The 18,124-nt window shown below is 48.2% G+C and overlaps 1 protein-coding gene across 1 annotated transcript; it reads left to right on the top strand.

The window, feature by feature from the left end:
- The first annotated feature begins 3,188 nt into the window (after positions 1-3,188).
- On the top strand, positions 3,189-9,890 carry ARF1 (ADP ribosylation factor 1). Its single transcript, XM_006030072.3, has 4 exons — positions 3,189-3,368; positions 4,238-4,348; positions 5,181-5,305; positions 8,287-9,890. The coding sequence occupies exons 1-4, from the start codon at positions 3,221-3,223 to the stop codon at positions 8,446-8,448; spliced, it is 546 nt and encodes a 181-aa protein (XP_006030134.1). The 5' UTR covers positions 3,189-3,220; the 3' UTR covers positions 8,449-9,890.
- The last annotated feature ends 8,234 nt before the right edge of the window (positions 9,891-18,124 follow it).

Here is an 18,124-nt window from a genome sequence, read left to right as displayed (position 1 = left end):
GCTCTTCCAAGCTGTGGGAGGATGTTGCAAACGTAGAGTGTAGGCTGTATGTTAACTGAATCTATCAAATATCGAAATGGCTGCTGTCAAGGGAGAAAACAAAACCTAATTTATGTGCCTTTAAACTTAGAGAAAGTAACATAATACATGATTGTCTTAATATTTGCACGGCTTGCAAAGTAGCCTAATAGCAGTAGTACTTAAACACACTCTTCAAAGGTCAGAAAGGTTATATAAGGAGTTCAAGTCCAGTCCCACTTCTTTAACTAATGAGGGTTGAAGCTGCACTTGTGCTCTGGATTAGCAGTATTTGCATCACTTGCTCCTCTTTGCTCAGACAAAGTGACTGCTGTGAACTGAATGAGACACTAGTTTGAAAGACAGTGATTCAGAGAAATAAAGCCTCTAGAAGGAAGGAGAAGCCTCGCTTTGCGAATGAGTCATACTGTGGCTGTTTATATCTTTCCACCTTATACATATGTTGAGCTTGAAAAGAGTTCTCTGAAATAGTTCAGTATTAGGGCTTTATAGGACTCTGGACACAGAATTCAACCAATATAATATTTTTATCTTTAAATCTGTAAATAAACTGCAAGTAACGCTAACTTAATGTTTTGGAAATTATACCATGTGTCTTTAAGTAATCCATGTGCTGGTAAAATATTTCCAGCATGACAAACATGGACTGAATTCCTTGATTCATGAAATAACCATAGTGAAGACACTGACAATGCAAGCAGCCAATCCAAGACTTAAGCCTACACCCACGAATGAGAGGGAGCCATTAATTTAGTTTTGTGGCCAGCAAGGATTTTGTGACTAAGGGGCTGTGATGTAAAAGAATATGGTTACTAGACCACAGACTGAGAAGCCATACGCATTTTACCTACGTAACTAAATGCCTGTCTGATACCAACTGCTGTTAGCTGCTAACTTGGGCTGAATTTAAACTCTTTAAGTGAGAAAACTGTACACAATTATTAATTCATAGAACCCTAGCTAGTTTCCTAAATGGAAAAAAAAGGCTTATTATGGAAATGTATTATATTAGAAGTGTGGTGTGATAGTCCCAAGTTTACACTCAGAGAAGAGACCTTTAGCTAGTGCTCTAACACAGCTAATATTATCAAGTACTTCTTGTCTATACATTTAGATATACTGACATATAGCCTGAAATACAGAAGCACTGACTTGCATAGTACAGTTCTGCAGTGATTGGATCATTAAACTGAAATTTAAAAATGTCAGAGAAGCTTTTTAAGTTTTTGAATCTGAGATCCTAGCTCCTTCAGTATATTGCTCAGTAAAATCAAACTTCATACTGTTGTTAATGTACCTAATGAAACATCACAAGCTAGGTTCTGATCTGCACTACATTTGCTAAGTAATTTTGGGGGGAAAAGATATTAAGCATGTTTTAGCATAATTTTTTTGATGTGGACTAAATCAAAACTTTAATAAATTGAGTGCTTGGCATCACATTAGAATGGCCTCTTGCCTATCATATATGGGCAGTATATTTTCCTATGATCCCAGTTCAGTGGGGTAAGTAAATTTATATGAAGACATAATTTGGCTTAAAGGAAACAAATCCTCTGAATATCGCATGTTCTGACTCCACATAATCCTGCTCTCCTTTATGCTGCTGTAAAATCTGTACTTTAAATTTCTCATCTCTTTCAATTGAAGCGATAGTTTTCTCTGTATAAATAGATGTGGAGTTGAGATGCCATTTTTCAGACAACAGTAGCAAAGGTGTGAATTGTGTCCGTTTCAGCACAAAACATCAAGCTGCTTCTTAAACGGCCTTAAAACCCTAATTGCTTCTGTTTGGCAGAATGGTGGTGTATGGTGATGCATTAGATAGAAAAATGTATTATTGCCGGGGCATTGGCAGTGCCCTTGTCTCCCCTGTGGCACAAGGTGGTATGTATATTTGTGGTTTGGGTGAGCGGTTTTGTTTGGGTGTTTTTTTTTTTGTTTTTTGTTTTTTTCCCCAACTCTTTTGATGAATAGTTGCCTGAAGACATGGGACAGGACTCAGTGGCCCAAGATCCCTTTCCAGTCTGGTGCTCCTAAGTAGAAGCAGGTTCCCAGCCCTACAGTGTAGTAATCCATTTTGTACTTTAACCGTTAGAGAATACTGGTTTATTCAGATTATTGGGGGATAGGGGTGGGGGTGGAAATCAGTCTCTGTTTTTCCCTTCCAGTGAAAATCCCAACTGCAGTGCTTATTGGCGGAGAGAGCCACTGTATTTCAGATCCATCCCTGACACAGTGTCAGGACTTTCTCGTTGTCCTCTGCCTGATAGGTTTACATATTTAATTTCAACCAAAAGTGAATCATAACTTGCAAAGCTTTACTAAACCACTTGGTTCATTTTTCAGAAAAATGCCTTAAAGATGCCGGTTTAATACTTAGCAGACCTTCTACTTAAGTATTCTTCGTGTGACTGATTATTTTCCTGTTGATCTAGTTATAGGTGAGGAAGAAGACATGTAGGGACCTACCTAAATCATGGCAAGACGAGGTTTTTTGCGGCAGTGATTGGCAGAGAGGCCCATGGGGGAGGGATAAGGGGACGGCTGTCATCTTGCTTGCTGTCTGCCCTTTGTGCTGCCACCCTACCACTCAGCACTGATTTGTGGAGAGGTCCTTGAGGCAGGAGGGATGAGGGGGCAGCTGCCATCTTGCTTGCCAGCTGCCCTTCGTGCTGCCCCACTTCTCATCACTGACTGGCAGAGGCCTCAGTTGGGGAGGGAGGAACCAGGGGACAGATTCTCGTAGTTAGTTGTTTAGTGTTGGTAGCTTAAATGCTCAAGTTAATGCACTCTTGCACTGAACTTAGCTTTCACATAAAATTGTTTCTTTCAGAAAGGGCGCTGACACCACCATGTGTCTTGCTAAGACTCTATGTAAAAATATATTAGCAAAAGATTGCAGGGTCCTTTGTAGCTATATTGCAATTAACACTACCTTTCGACTCCTCTGGTAGTCTTTGAATTTTCCATCTCAAGGCAAAAGAATAAAAAGAATTAATCTGTGTCTAGCACGTTTTAAGCCAATGAGCTCCTGGCAGCTTTTGTTAGAATTTGTATTGAACCACCAGTTTTAGATGGCTTGTTTTAATAGTGCAGAAGGTTATCAAGTGATGTGTATAATAACTCTCCTGAATTTTTCTCTCTAGATTTCATTGGCCAGTGAGAACATATCTCAAGCATGGGAAATATTTTTGCTAACCTCTTCAAAGGCCTTTTTGGCAAAAAAGAAATGCGTATTCTCATGGTTGGTCTGGATGCTGCAGGAAAGACTACCATTTTGTACAAACTAAAACTTGGTGAAATAGTAACTACTATTCCCACTATAGGTAAGTTCTTTAAACAGCTTGTTAAAACCTTGTTTGCTTCTTGAGAGGGCACTGACTAGATAAGTTCAGGCTTGACTGTCTGTAACTCGGAGTACTGCACCCAGGATTGGCTCTGAGTTGGGAGTGTGCAGGCAGCAGTCTCTCCTCTGTAGGTGTAGGAGGAGAATGCATGACTGCTTCTTCCTCCATTCCCTCCCACCAGCCAAGGCATGGAGCAGCCTCTGGCAGTCTGCAGAAGCAGTCTAGCCAGCTCCTGTTAGGACTGCCCTGGTGCGGACTGCTTGTGAGAGTACAGATGGGGAAAATGTTGCATGCTGGGGAGAGGACAGGTACTGTGAGAACATATTTAAAGACCTTACTCGCTGGTTTATGGAATGGATAGATGTAAAGGGCTGTTAGTTCCTTTTATAACTTCTGCTGCTGCAGTCCCAGTTAGGCAGGCTTATAAAGCTCACTGGCTTGTGTTCCCTTTTTTAAGGAGTAAAAAGGCATATCTGTACTGCTGACTTGGCATGCCCCTTCCTGTCCTCTATCTCCCAAATGGGAAGAAGTGTAGGTCCCTTAGTGTCCCCCTATGGAAGGATATTAGCTCTGCTGAGAGGCAGCACTAATTAGCCTGGGTGCAGTGCCACACAGATGCAGGTATACTACTTCTGGTTTGGGAGTAGCATCTGCAAAGTAGCGTAGCATGTTTCAGTCTAGTACCGCCCACTTTTAAGGGCTTTAACTTCATGTTTAAAAAAAAATGTAAGAACCTTCGTGCTTTCATGGGTACTCAACGTGACTGTTTTGTAATTTTGTTCTGTAGCACGAATTGGAAAATCCAGGCCCTAAATTGATCAACTCTTTTCTTACCATTTTTATTTTAGGTTTCAATGTAGAAACAGTAGAATACAAGAACATTAGCTTCACGGTGTGGGATGTAGGTGGTCAGGATAAGATCAGACCACTCTGGCGCCATTATTTCCAGAACACACAAGGTAAGCTGTAAGGGTTAAATCACTTTTGTGACCACAAAAGATCTCTTTGTATGCTTGTTAAACTTGCTCTTAAATTGCTTATCACCTGATAGCAGAAGCCAAACTATTCCGTAAAACTGTCCTTTTTCAAGGAATTGGTTATAGAATACATATTAAACTTCAGTGTGTTTTGGATTCAGTGTCCAAATTAGATTAGTGCAGATGTAAATTGGCACCCATTTCTTTAAAACACATGACAGTAAGCTTCCCTATCCAACTTCGAAAACCAGAGGTCAGCATTTTTCCTCAAGAAGTATTGAAAGCTTGCTTTTAAACAGAGCAGTTGGAGAATACAGGAAAATTCTCTTGCTTTTAAGTGCTTATGATCTGCTGTATAGTGAATTTAAGGCTATGACCTAAGGACTTGAGGGTAAGTCCAAGGATAGCGGTGTACCATTCTTAAATGTATCTCTGGTTACAGGATTTTTGGAGGGATGGGGAGGTTTAAAAGATGGAGGGTGAGCATTTGTTGGCTTTCAGAATTAAACTGCAGGAAACAGGATGGCACAATTTGAGGGGGGGGGGGGAACCTATTCTTATTCCAAATTGGGAAAAACATGCATAGTTCGTATTATTTGGGATTCTTGCATCTGTCAAACAAGGGATTTCAGTAGACTGAGGTGCCTGTTACCCTATGCATGTCAATAAGCTATTTGCTTGAATCTCTGTTTAGTCTTTAAAAATAATAATAATAATTCTGCAGTGTTGGTTTCGCATTTCAGAACAGGGATAGCTTTTACAAAGGAGAAGTTATGCACCTTTTTTGTTATAACTATTGTTTGCTTGTTTATAGGTTTGATTTTTGTGGTTGACAGTAATGACAGAGAACGAGTGAATGAGGCCAGAGAAGAGCTTATGAGAATGTTGGCAGAAGATGAGCTTAGAGATGCTGTCTTATTAGTGTTTGCTAACAAACAGGTATGGCTTAGCAAGTGATCTTAAAGAGGAGCCTTTGAGTTGCAGGTTGCAAAATAGTTTTCCAAAATGGTTGGTACGTAGCAAGATGTGAGACTTTGAACCATTTCGTAACTTCTAATGTGATAAATGAGTGTTTAGCAACATTCCAAATTGACCCTGGCTTCGGCAAACTTGTATGTGGTTCTAGTCTGAAATGTGTCTGTAAGCCTAAATTTCCATATCATTGCCTTGCTGGTGAAGACTTCTACCAATTTTAGTTTATTTGATAGCTGTTTCAGGTACTGCACCTGCTTTGAGCTTCCCTCTTGCAAACAGGAGATTGACTATGTGATGGTGCCACAGTATAAAGTATCCTGAAAAGTTTCACTAACCCTTCCAGCGATGGTATAAACTTAGATGTTAATCATTATAAGTACAGAAATATTCAGGCTCACTCTCAGGATGTTCTAAAAATATTAGGGGTGCACCGATGGAAATTTTTGGGGCTGATATTGATAGCTGATTTTTAAGGAGGCAATATTGGCTGATACTGATCCGATTTGTGATGCGTGGCTTTTCAGCTTGAAGAGCTGCATCCAGCTGGTAAGTCTGGTGTGGTGGGAGGGAAGGGGTGTGGGAGAGCGCAGATCAAGGCATGTGCCATGAGGGAGGAAGTGGGGCTGGAGCATGTGCTACCCAGCTGGGGCAGGAAGGGGCGCAGGACAGCTGCAAGCAGGGGGGCATGTGCCCCGCCCCCCCCCCAGATCTGCGTGAGGTGGGCTACAACTGCAGGCTGGGGCCGGGGCAGGCATGGGACGGAGCCCATGCCCTCCCAGAGGAGTGACAGGAGCCCCCACTACTTTCCCATGTCCCCTGGACAAGCCGCAGCCACAACCCCACACCCTCCCTCACTGCAGGGCCTTGATCTGCCCCCCCCACGCCTCTCACCACACTAGCCTTACCAGCTGCAGGCAGCTCTCCACGCTGCCAGGCTGTGCTCCTCACTGCCTACATGCTGCACTGCGGCTGCATGCACACATGGGCATTTATCAGACAAATTATCGGACGCATCAGGCCAGTTTCCAATACATAACGCTGGTAAGTCTGGTGTGGTGGGAGGGAAGGGGTGTGGGAGAGCGCAGATCAAGGCATGTGCCATGAGGGAGGAAGTGGGGCTGGAGCATGTGCTACCCAGCTGGGGCAGGAAGGGGCGCAGGACAGCTGCAAGCAGGGGGGCATGTGCCCCGCCCCCCCCCCAGATCTGCGTGAGGTGGGCTACAACTGCAGGCTGGGGCCGGGGCAGGCATGGGACGGAGTTGGGGGTGGCTCCTGTTGCTGCATGTGGCTGCGGCTCGTGCAGGGGGCACGGGAAGGGGTGGGGGTTTTACATGGCTTATCTGGTGCTCATCTGGCGGCTTCCGCTGCTGCTCTCACCACTTATCCAGGAGGGCATGTTGGGGGATACGCGTGTACTTCCAGATCTGCGCCGGACAGGCCAAGCAGGCTGCAGAGCTGCACATGGGGCAGGCAACAGCGATGCTGAGAAGGGCACTACAGGGGAGGGGGCTGCAGTCACCCCAAATTTCAATATAGTCCTTGTAGCCCCCTCCAAACATCACTGCTGCCCACCACGAGAGCAGCACAGTGTGGCCCCTGGCCCCAGCCCACAGCTGCACCACACCTGGCCTGTACTGCACAGATTCAGGGGCACACGCTTCTCCCCTCCCCCCGTACCCTCCTAGATGAGCTGCGGGAACCACCTGACAAGCCACTGGATGAGCTGCGCACAGCGGTGGGAACTGCCCCTGCCCTCCCCCCCTCATGTCCCCCAGATCAGCCGCGGCTCCATCCCACTACCCTGCCCCACCCCTGCTCCTCACTGCCTACATGCTGCACTGCGGCTGCATGCACACATGGGCATTTATCAGACAAATTATCGGACGCATCAGGCCAGTTTCCAATACATAACATTTTCTTTATATCAGTGTCAATCTGATATTGGACCGATGTATCGGTGCACCTCTAAAGCTTCTAAATTTGAAGCTTTCAGATTAGGTTTTCCATCTAATTCGTTGTTGCCAGTAAAGTGTTTGGCCACCCAGATTTAGTCAGTAAAACCAGTGCAGCTATGCAAAGATGCATGTATGCAGCTAATTGCACCTGCCTCCTAATGGATAGAAGGAGTAAAATCCCCCTGACTTTGCCTTATTGGCTGCATACACACGGTTTGGAGTGAACTGTACTTCATGCTTTTGCAAAAAAACCCCCAAAAAGTTCCTAGGAATTGAGTTGCAAAGAAAACTTCCTGAATGGAAACTGCCATCCCAGAGTGTCCTTGAGAATTGGGCAGCCTGAAACAATAGCCCCTGAATATATAAACTGTCCTACTCCAGTCTGAGTGTTAACCTGAAACTTCATAAACTTGTGTCCGCTTTTAACTGTTTCATTTATGATCTCTTTGAGAGAGATACTTTGCACATGCAAGTCAGTCTGGTTACAGTCTCATGGCAGCCCACTTCCCTAATTTATAAGGATTTCCTTTTCCACAAAGCAAAGGCTTTTAAAACTAAAGGCTCAAACAGAAAGCTCTTAGAATCATCTCAGCCCATGCTGGAGATGCAGTGCAGTCTTAGTCTGAATAAGAGCAGAGACTTTCAGAGTTGCACAGTTCTTTAGTTGGCAGCAGTTGCAGTTTAAAGCATCCTTACTTTTCTATTTAATCAAATGAGTTCTGCCTCTTCGGCTCACCCATTCTTAAACAATAGTCTTCTAATGGCAGCTTCCACTTTGGGTTTTTATAAATTTGAAACAAAAACTTGCCAGCTTGGGTCTGAAAACTGGCCGGGCTTCATACCAACTATCGAAGGCGTTTCATGAAGAGCAGCCATATTTGATACATGAGCTGGGTTATGCTTTGTTTTGTACCTTGATGTGGGACTGCTTTAACTGAAAGGCAGAAAAGGCTCTTCAACATGGAAAATGTTGTCTTTGTCTCCTCTCAGGACCTGCCTAACGCGATGAATGCAGCAGAAATCACAGACAAACTTGGACTGCATTCTCTTCGTCACAGGAACTGGTATATCCAGGCAACCTGCGCCACTAGTGGAGATGGTCTCTATGAAGGACTGGACTGGTTGTCCAATCAGCTCCGAAACCAGAAATGAAACCATAAACCTTCCTCTTCCCTCTTTTTCCACCCTCCCTCTTATTTCCTCCTATTCGCCCTTCGCTTTACTCTAATGTGGCAAACTGTGCTACTTTGTGGTATTGAGTGCCGGAAGCTGTTTTCATTTCTTTTGTCACAGTATATATTGCACCATGCTGTAAATGTGGCAAATACAAGCCTGAAAACAGTTAGGTTTCTTATTTAATGTAAATAGTTTTTGTTTCCAGTGAGGCAGTTTCTGGTACTCCTATGCAATATTACTCAGCTTTTTTATTGTAAAGAATCAACTCACTGTTTAGTACTGGGAAGGGAGTTCAGTGGATTAACATGGGTTGCCAGTGGTCAGCATGCAGTAGAGCTGAGTACTATCTCTATTGGGTTGTGAGATCTGTGAGATCCATTTTGATGGTTGGTTTTTAACCTGAAATCTGTATTTTTTAAATAGTCAAAGAAAAGTAAAAACACTTAAGCGCATGAGCATGTTTAACACAGCTTCTGCGGTTCGACCTGGAATACCAGTTATTTTAATTCTTGTGAACGTTGAAGCGGTGATGACACCATCCAAGCTTCAGCTGGGTAAAATACAGATTGATGTGCAACTGCTACATCTCTGGATCTTTCTAGAGTTCATAATGTTTGTGTTCATATTTATTCGTACGTGGAGACTTGTTCAAAGGTTTGTCTGAGCTGGTCCAAAACATTTTGCAAACAAATTTCACGTTGCTTAAAACGCTAATGTACTTTGGTTTCAGGTAAGGTTGATGCGACTTCCATCAGACTTGAATAATTCCTGGAAGGGTCACATTTTTAGCCTGTTAGATTCTGTCATCCAAAGTGTTTTGTACTTTTCTCGTGTGTAAACCACTCCAGAAGGCAAACCTTTCCACAGAAAGCACAGCCTATTAGTCCTAAGCTCTATAGACAGAAAGTACTGTACTTAAGTAAAATGCCATGAAAAAAACACCAAACATCTATGTATAGTGTCTAGAAAAAAGCATGAGAGTTTGGAGTCATTCCATTCTAGAAGTATTCAATCTCATTTTGGAACAATCCCATATCTGTATATGTGTGAAAACCCTTGGCATCCCTCATTACTGCAAGGTTCAGATTTGCCATCAGAAAAAAGACCTCTTTACTTTTCTTTTGTATTTTGATAAACACTGAAGAAGCTGGAGCTGTTGAAAACTTTAACTTGAGGAACTATCAGAACTGGTTTGTTTAGTGTTGTGGAAACCTTTATTGCTTTCAATACACAGTTAGTAATCAACTGTTTTGTATACTTGTTTTCAGTTTTCATTTCGACAAACAAGCACTGTAATTAAAGCTATTAGAATAAAATCTCTTAACTATTTCATGTTTTTTACGCCTTGCTGTTTATTCGATCACCTTGGCGGAATCATAATGAGAATACTTGTTGAATAAAATGTTTCATGAAACTTGTGCCAGCATTCGGTTGTTTTGCATCGCCTCCTGTGTAGTGCAAAAGGTCGCATCCGTTCCTAAGGAATACCTTGCCCGGGAGGTCAGGCCAGGCATTTTTTTTGCCTTCAAATATGGTGAAATCCAAACGTCTTGTTATCTGGACTCTGCAAGCCAGCAGCATTACTCACTGTTTAGTTAACTAAAGTACAAAATCTTTCCTCTTTCCAGGCAGGTCTCCTGGGGCGGTTGGTCATCAGCTCTGCCTCCAGCTTTAATTCTGTTAAAAATGCCCTACCTATAGAGTACATGATGCGGCTGCTGTGCTGTCCCTGTGACTACAGTACAGCCTGGCTGGGAGCCAGCGCAGACGTGCTCCACCCGGGTAAGGAATCTTGCAGCATGTTGGTTTCAGACGCGTAGCAGGAAATAGGCCTCCGAGGGGCTGAGTCAGAGGAGCTCCACAGAGGCGGCTGCTGGCCTTCCTGCTCTGTATCTACTCCCTGTTTTTGCTGAAGCTGAAAGGCAAGGAGCGGGGCTGTGAGCTTGAGAGGCTTAAAGATCCTTGGAGGTCTCTGCTACTGGAAGAGGGGATTGTAAATCAGAGGGAACGGATGGCTCAGCTGCCCTTACGGAGGGATGTGAGGAGAGTGGGTTTGGACTGGGAAGACTGGAGGAAGCAGGAACCTAGACTCTAGATTAAAGAGTATGGGAAGAAACTGGTAGAGAAAACTCTGGGGGGACTAGTTCACTTGTGGCTGCCCATTTCACACTCATCCCTTAACTCTGGTTTAAACCGTCTCCACTGTACATGTGTGATGGGGTCCTAGCTTGCCATTCGTGGCAGAAAAGCATGGAATCCCTGGGTTTTTTTCACAACCTACCAAAAGCGCACCGGCATCCCGCAGTGAGCGGCTCTCTTGCCGTGGTTTTTGCCTCCTAGCCAATCAGCAGTGGGGGTGGCACGGTGCCGATTGGCAGACAGAAACCACGGCAGAAATGGCACTGCTCACTGTGGGATGGCACCGCATTTTCCATAGGCTATTGATGTTTTTTAGATGGAGTTTTTATGCTTTTTCCCCTGTGGAAAATTAGGATCCATGGTGATGATAAAACCATCTTGGCCCGGGTGGTTGGGACCTTGACGTGTAACAGACTTTCCCTCCTCACGGCAAACCATCAGCAGAGCAATGTCAGAGAGACCAAGCTGCATCCATAGTAGAGCCGCTCTGCTGTTTCCACAGGGTGACTTGAGCTTTCTTAGCTTACGGCCCCTTTCTGTGCCCCCTCTGCCCTTGCCAACTAGGCACTTGCTATTCAGGAGTAAAGAATGTCTCGGTGCTGGCCGAGAATGTCTCGGTGCTGGATGCAGCTTGGCAGGAAGGACGCATGGCCCTGACTTTGGCCATTACTAAATGGTTTCAATGGTGTCATTTGCTTTGGCAGATCGGAGCTATTTTTGAGGTGCAGGTCCCCATCTGCAGCACGGGGAATTGTGCTCCTTCCCCATCTCGCTAGATGACAACCTGTCCAAGGTGCAGGGGATGTCCCTTCACCAGTACTTGTCTTGTGCCTAGTACAATGTGATCTTGATCTTCACAAGGCCTTCCACGTTTTACTGTAAGATTGTGAAAGCGCAGTTCAGCTGACTGCTCCCTCCCTCGGGCGCAGAGTGGATTACTTGTTGCATCTGCTTTCTCCTGGGGCCTCCAGGCTGGCAGCTGCTGCGTAGCAGGGGCAGCTGTTTTTGGTTAGCCTGGCTTCCAAACAAAGCACTGCTTTTCCAAGGTCTGTCTGTCTCGGACATCCTCCCAGTCAGCCCTATGTGAATCAGCTTGCTTCCGTCATGAGATGACTAGCAATAGAGAGGTGGCAGGGGGCTGTTATTCTAGGCAAAGTGAAATATTCCCTGGAACATCCTCGCTGCTGCCTGAATTGCAAGCCCAGCTTGGGGTCATAGCCGGGAGGGTACTTGCTCCTGGCTGCCTTTGGTGGAGAGCTGAACTTCACAAGTCTGCTCTTGCACTGGTGCAAATGGCTGCAATGTCACTGGAATCGCTGCAGCTGCTCTCTCCCGTGGCACAGGATCTGCTCTGAGCTCATCTCGCCCACCCAGATGGAGTGGGAGGCCAGTCATGACTCAGTGCCCCACTTCCATCTGTAACAGGGATACTGCTTGCGCTAGGAGCCCTGCAGTGCTGTTCCTAGCATGAGGTGTGACTGTGTGCATGTCTTGTGTCGGAAGGAGGGACTTGCAGCTGGGGACCAGGGGAAGGATGCTGCGGGGGAAAGGAAAGGTTGTCCTTTATGATCAGTGGCACTGAGGGCACAGAGAACATCATGCTCTAAGCGCTGCAAGCCTGGGATGAGAGAGGCTGGGAAGGAGGGGGCAGCAGGAGTGGCCCATGGCTGGCTCTTTGGGCACAAAGGGGCTTGCAAACCGCCCCATGATGGACACGGCAACCTGTTCCCTTCATCTCTTCTGGTACCAGTAGTGCAGGATTCGTCCTCTCCTCCCAGGTTGGAAGGAGGAAAATAAGTTTCCCCTTGTTATCTGAGCTCACTCGCTCTTTCCCCATCTTGGACAGCTGTGGCCTGTCAAGGCCAGTGTACGTGCTGTCTGAGCTCCACACTGCTGGTTTTCACTGCCCTGCTTGTCTGGGTGCAAAGGTCTCTGCCACCCATGGGTGCAAATGCCAAGGCAAAGGCTGATGGTGTCTCCTTGAGCCCCAGAGAGATCAATGGATGGCCCTGCTCCTCCCTGCCACCCTGGATCCCAGCGGCCTGGAGGGGTTGGACAGTTGCCCACAGTGCAGAGGAGGACGAGTGATGTTAGGCTGGTTCAGCTGAGTGACAGTGCTATGCCCTGGGCTCGAAGTTGCTCCAGCCTGACCACTGCCTGCCAGTCCTCCCTGCCAGCTTGCAGGGCAGGTGTGGGCAGGGGCTGCAGAGCAACACGTGTGTTGTGCCACCAGCCAGGAGGGGCAAGGGCCAACATTCCCCAGAGGTGACAGCAGCGTCCTAACTGGTGGGCCACAAGCAGCCCTGGGCTGGGAAGGTGGCTTTTATCTCCATCGTTTGTTCCATCCATCCCATCCCGCCAGCCCTGGCTCCCATCCCTGTCACTCCTGGTTCAGCCCCTTTACTCAGGGTTCCCCCAAAACCCGACTTCAAACCTTCACTCCGTCCACCAGGCACCAGCCCTGGGATCCCCCAACATGCTGCCATAGGGAGTAGCAGGGAGATGAAGCTACTGCTGCGAGAGGGAAGCAATAAGGACAAATTTCACCCCTATCGAGCCCATGCACCCAGCAGCTTCCTTGGGCTATAGTGGCCCTGGCTTGTGTCCAGATTGGGGGTGGGGTGAAAACAGAGATACTGCTGCTGTCCTTACTGCCTGCCTCGTAGGGGGAGGCTCTGCCCTGGAGATTGATTCTTAAACCATCAATTTAATCATGACTTTAATAGGTCTCGTAAAACCCAAGAGGCTGTAAGGGGACCCCAGGTGTTGGGGACCCACGGGGAAAAGGACCTGGCAGAGCCAGGAGATGTGTGGTAGTGTACAGCAAAGGGGCTGAGCGCAAGGTGAGACGTGAGCTGAGGCTCATCCCACTGCTGACACCAAGCCTACGGTGGCAGTGGAGCTTGGTCTCACAAAGGTGAAGCTTGTGGGGAGGGAGATGGAGACTGCAGAGCCTGCGATAAACCAGGCGGGGCAGGGAGGGGACGTGCAGCCGTAAGCTGAGAGGGTGAAAAGAGCTATTTTGGCACTAGGCAAAGAGCAGAAGGAGCCTCCCGTGGCTGCATCGAGGCAGGGAGTGTGTGCTGCAAGGTGGACAAGCAGCAGGCAGACACCATTCAATAAGGCCAGACCCTTGCCGGCTCCTTGAAGTACAAATGCAGAAGTAGCCGGTTGTGGCCAAAGCCACCCCTGAGGACCCCAGGAAAGAAAGGACATTAGGGGCCAACTCTGTGTAATCCTCATGCAGACTCAGCACCTTTCTGCTGAGGGTTCAGGGTTAAGTAACAGCCAGGCCCGGACACCTCAAACAAGCCTGTGCCCCCGCTTCATGCTAGGGGCTTTACAAACTAAGAGCAAGGCAGAGGCTGTCCCTGCTCTGCGGAGCCTGCCATCCAAGCCAGCCGGACAGGCAAGGGTGGCAAGGGCACATGGCCCCCGGGCTGTGCCCTGCTGCTGTGAGCCCTCCTCGCTCAGTCCCTCCTGCTCCACCAGTGCCATGAAGCAAAGGACGGAGAGAAGGATGCTGAGCATATGCCCAGCCCCACGCGCAAGCACCGTGCTTATTGGCACAGGCTCAGACAGGGACACTGGCTTGTGTCTGGGGCAGGCTGTGGGTGGAGCAGGGCTGAGCGGCAGGTGCGGCTCTCAGGGGCACCTTGCGGGTCTCATTCTCCCAGCACGGCCAGCCATCCAAACCCCAATGGGCTGAACCCCTGTGGCCGAAAGTCCTGGTGGGACAAGCTCCTCGGAAACTCCCATCAGCACATGGAGACTCAAAGCTTCCCCATGTAGACCCCCTCCTACCAACATGCCTCCGTCTCTGGGAGGAAACGCTGCACATGAGGATTGCATTAGCGTCTGTACAGGATGCCACAAAGGACAAGCACGTGCAATTCCTCATTGCAGCAGAAGCAAAAAAGGACGCCGAAGAGCAGTCTGTGGCCTCAACCTATGGATTAAGACCCCCCAACATAAAAGCTAGAGCACTGGATCAGTGCTAACGCACGTTGCCAGGACCTCTGTTCCATCTGAGCTGACAGACGCAGCCAGTATCGTGGTACCTGGGGTGGGTATTTCTTTCCAACTGTAGCTACAAGAAAGAATGGGTGAAGCCATGTGCCCCATGGGAAGAAGTTTCTCCCCTTGGGAAGTATGGTCCAATGGACAGATCTCTGAGCCATGAGTCCTGTGTTCTCTACCTAGCTGTGCTGCTGGGTGAGCTGAGACATGGTAATGTGCCTCGGTTTCCCTCTCTGTGAAACGGGGGCAATGATCATTGGCTTCCTTGGCAGCTTGCTTTGAGACCCACTGATAGGCCTCACTAGGGTCAGAAGTTGCCGGTGCTAAGAGGCTCAGAAAAAGTATGAAGGGAGGGCAGGGGGGAAGGTCATGACTAGTCGCTCCCAAAGGGGTCAGGCCCCTAATGCCCTACCCTACACCAGGAGTGCTTCAGTGGGAGAGGCATATGAGTAGGCGGCAGACCTGGGATCCTAAAAGCAGCCCCATCCTTTTGCCTCTGCCAGCAACCTCGGGCAGCTCTTCCCTGCCTTTGTGCCAGGGGGAACGGAGCAGAGCTTAATCTCTGGGGCCCAAATGCCCTCCCAGCCACTGAGCACTCAATGCATGCGCTTGCAGCTGAGTGGATGTGCTGACAGCTTAAGGCTTGAGACTGATCCTTGCTCCAGCCTGGGCCACCATGGATGGTCCTGCTGACTCCAGCAGGGCCAGTCCCTCACGGGCCCAGAGCCGGGTCCTGTTCCTTCTGGACCTTCACATCCCCCATCGCACTCCTTTCCTGCTATTGATGCAGTCTGGGTTTTTTATCCAGTCCCTCCAACCAAGGTGGAGACGGCAGCCCTCAGCACAGAGCAGGGAGGCCTGGGGCGGCAACAGGCAGCTTGGGTGGGGGCAACAGGACAGGGGGCAAGCTTGACTAATTACACCTTCGGAGCGAGCGTTGCTGGTTTGGCTTGCCACTCATCAGAGCATAAGAACGGCCATTTGCCGGGTCAGACCGCAGGTCCATCTGGCCCAGTCTCCCATATCACACGGCAGCAGAGAGAGGATGCTGACACGGAGAGCGAGCTGGGTCTGATCAGGGTTTTTCCCTCTATTCCTCTCTCACTTGCAGCCTCCAGCATTTAAAGTTTAGAAAGTCCTGATCAGGGGCTGCATCCCAAACTCAATAGCTCCTGAAAGGTCCCCACTCCTGAACTCAACCAGTGCATGAGGATTTCCAAACCCCTGGGGCATTTCGAGTCAGGGATCTCCCCCGCCCACCAAAATAAAGCAAGCCGCCTGTTCTGCATGAAAGGTTAAACCAAACAGGGCACTTGTACACCGTCCGTTCACTTTGATAAACTGTTTGGAAGTCCTAGAGGTTGTCCGCAGCCCTTTGAGCAGGGCAAGGGGGTGGGCGCACTGGACAGGGGACCGCAGCATGAGGCTGTGCATGCTCAGATCGCATGCTCAGATCCCCCACAGCATGCACAGAGCAAGGAGGGCTCTGTGCTGCCCCAGGGCAGGGGGGAGGATGGGATGGCAGCTTTAAACCCCTTGCGTGTTCCCCTGAGCTTGCCCCAGTCTGAGCCAGGTTCTTGCACCAGCCGGCAGTGGCTATGGGGGTGGATCAAGGTGGATCTTAGCTATGCTTCTTTGCCAGCCGCACCCGTGGCATGGCTGCAGTGAGGCTGCAATGGCTCGGTGCCTGCGAAGAGCATTTGTACACTCAAGTGACCCCGCTACGACTGGTGAAACCGGCTTCGGGGCAGATTTCTGCTAACTCCCCTTGCACAGCTCTGGATTGCAAATGCAATTGGCTGAATAGGGGCCTGGAATGGGCGAAGCCCCCAGGCATTTCCCTGCTCAGCCAAGGAGTTCAGGTGAACAGACTCATGATTAAACAGGTGTCTAAGTGTTGTCCTGCATCCCTAACAATAAGCTTTATTTTGGCTTGGCTACCCAGGCCCATGCCACCCCCTGGACCTCTGAATACACATGCTGTTTAACACTGCTCAAGGGATATCTCCAGCAAAGAAACAGCAACCTCCAGGGCACAGGATCCATGCCAGGATATGAGCATCCACCACTGGATACGTGCGGTTGATCTCACACGAGCAGGCCAGCTCAGGACCTCCGGGGATGCGAAAGGCCCTGTATTTTCCCCAATTGACTGGGTGCAAAATCCTGGTGATTTCCCAGCCAGGATTTGCTCAGCAAGAGAAGGGAAAACACTATTTTTTTAAACAAAATAAATAAATAAATAAAATTAAAGCATTTAAAAAATGGCAATGATCATTAAAACAAAACACGACATACAGCCCCAATTGGCAGCAAAGCATCCCCTTCAAAAGACTGTTATTCATCTATGGATAAATATTTGGCTGGGGTATTACGATCCCAGCACTCGTTCCTGCCCAGGGCAGGGGGTCGGACTTGATGATGTGTTCAGGTCCCTTTGGACCCTAGAAACTATGAAACTATGTTATCATAGATGAATCTCTACAGTGCTAGGAGGTACATACATGCATAGGACAGAAAGCCCCTGCCCCCAAGGGCTTATAGTATCACTACACTTCATCGTTGAAGGAGCAGTGACATGCATGTGATAAGGGCTAAGGGTAGCTATAGCAGTCTGGCTAAATCCCTATTAAAGATGGAGAAAGAAGGATTTTAGGAACCTGGGGGAATCCCTGCTGAGCTGTCTGTGGAGATCTTATATGGTGTTCAGCTGCTACCATGACACCGGGCATTTTTAAGAGATTTAGAAGAGGCTGAGATGGACTGGGATGGAAGAGGCCAGGGTTATGCTCCCGTCTCTGCCATGTACTAGCTGGGGGACAAATGGTCATGCCATTTATTTGCTCCAAGTCTCAGCTCTTCTGTCCTGCCACTGAGGGCAGGGCACATGGCAAGAGGGCAGCAAAGTCTGGATCTGAGCTCAGGAAAATCTTCCTACCTGTCGGAGCAGCAGGACAGCATGCCCAGGGAAGCAAAGTGATCTCCTCCCTTGGAGGTTTCCCTCGGAGAGACCAGACAGGCGTCTGTCTGGGACGGGTTGGGAATGGCACACCTTGCCATCAAATGTTGGACTAAAAGATCCAGCCCTATGACTCCCTGTTCTGGGGCTGCTACCTCTCTTTGCAAAGGGCTCTGACACCTGGAGGTGTAAAATCACTTGAAACCCATTGCTCAGAGGAGCCGGGCAGAATTGTACTCATGGTCCTGGTTAAAGCAAAAAGCATTGGTAGTTATTCAAATCTATGGGGACAAATGCAGCCCCCCCAAAATCAGCCCAACCTCCACTTGCCCCAGGCAGGAACAGGCCCCTGCTAGTGTGAATATACAATACTTACATCAACAGACTGCTCCAGGCAACGGCCCTTTGGTTGGGGGCCGAGGTCCACGTCAGGGGAGCAGGGTGCAAGAGAGACAGCTAAAGGGGTCTGGCTGATGCCTTCTCTGCCTGATGCAGGGCAAGCGCTCCCTCTCCTGGCAGATGAGAGCTTTGCCG

Source organism: Alligator sinensis, unplaced genomic scaffold, assembly GCF_000455745.1.
Source record: "Alligator sinensis unplaced genomic scaffold, ASM45574v1 scaffold1398_1, whole genome shotgun sequence".
In the NCBI taxonomy this organism is placed as follows: Eukaryota; Metazoa; Chordata; order Crocodylia; family Alligatoridae; genus Alligator; species Alligator sinensis.
The sequence above is the reverse complement of the archived record's forward strand: the minus strand, read 5'-3'. Positions and strand labels throughout refer to the sequence as shown.

Excerpts from the sequence above, each read along its gene's own strand:
- ARF1 (XM_006030072.3), top strand. The coding sequence starts at position 3,221 with ATGGGAAATATTTTTGCTAACCTCTTCAAAGGCCTTTTTGGCAAAAAA. Across the intron at positions 3,369-4,237 it reads AACTACTATTCCCACTATAG|GTTTCAATGTAGAAACAGTA; the intron begins GTAAGTTCTTTA and ends TTTTTATTTTAG. Across the intron at positions 5,306-8,286 it reads TAGTGTTTGCTAACAAACAG|GACCTGCCTAACGCGATGAA; the intron begins GTATGGCTTAGC and ends GTCTCCTCTCAG.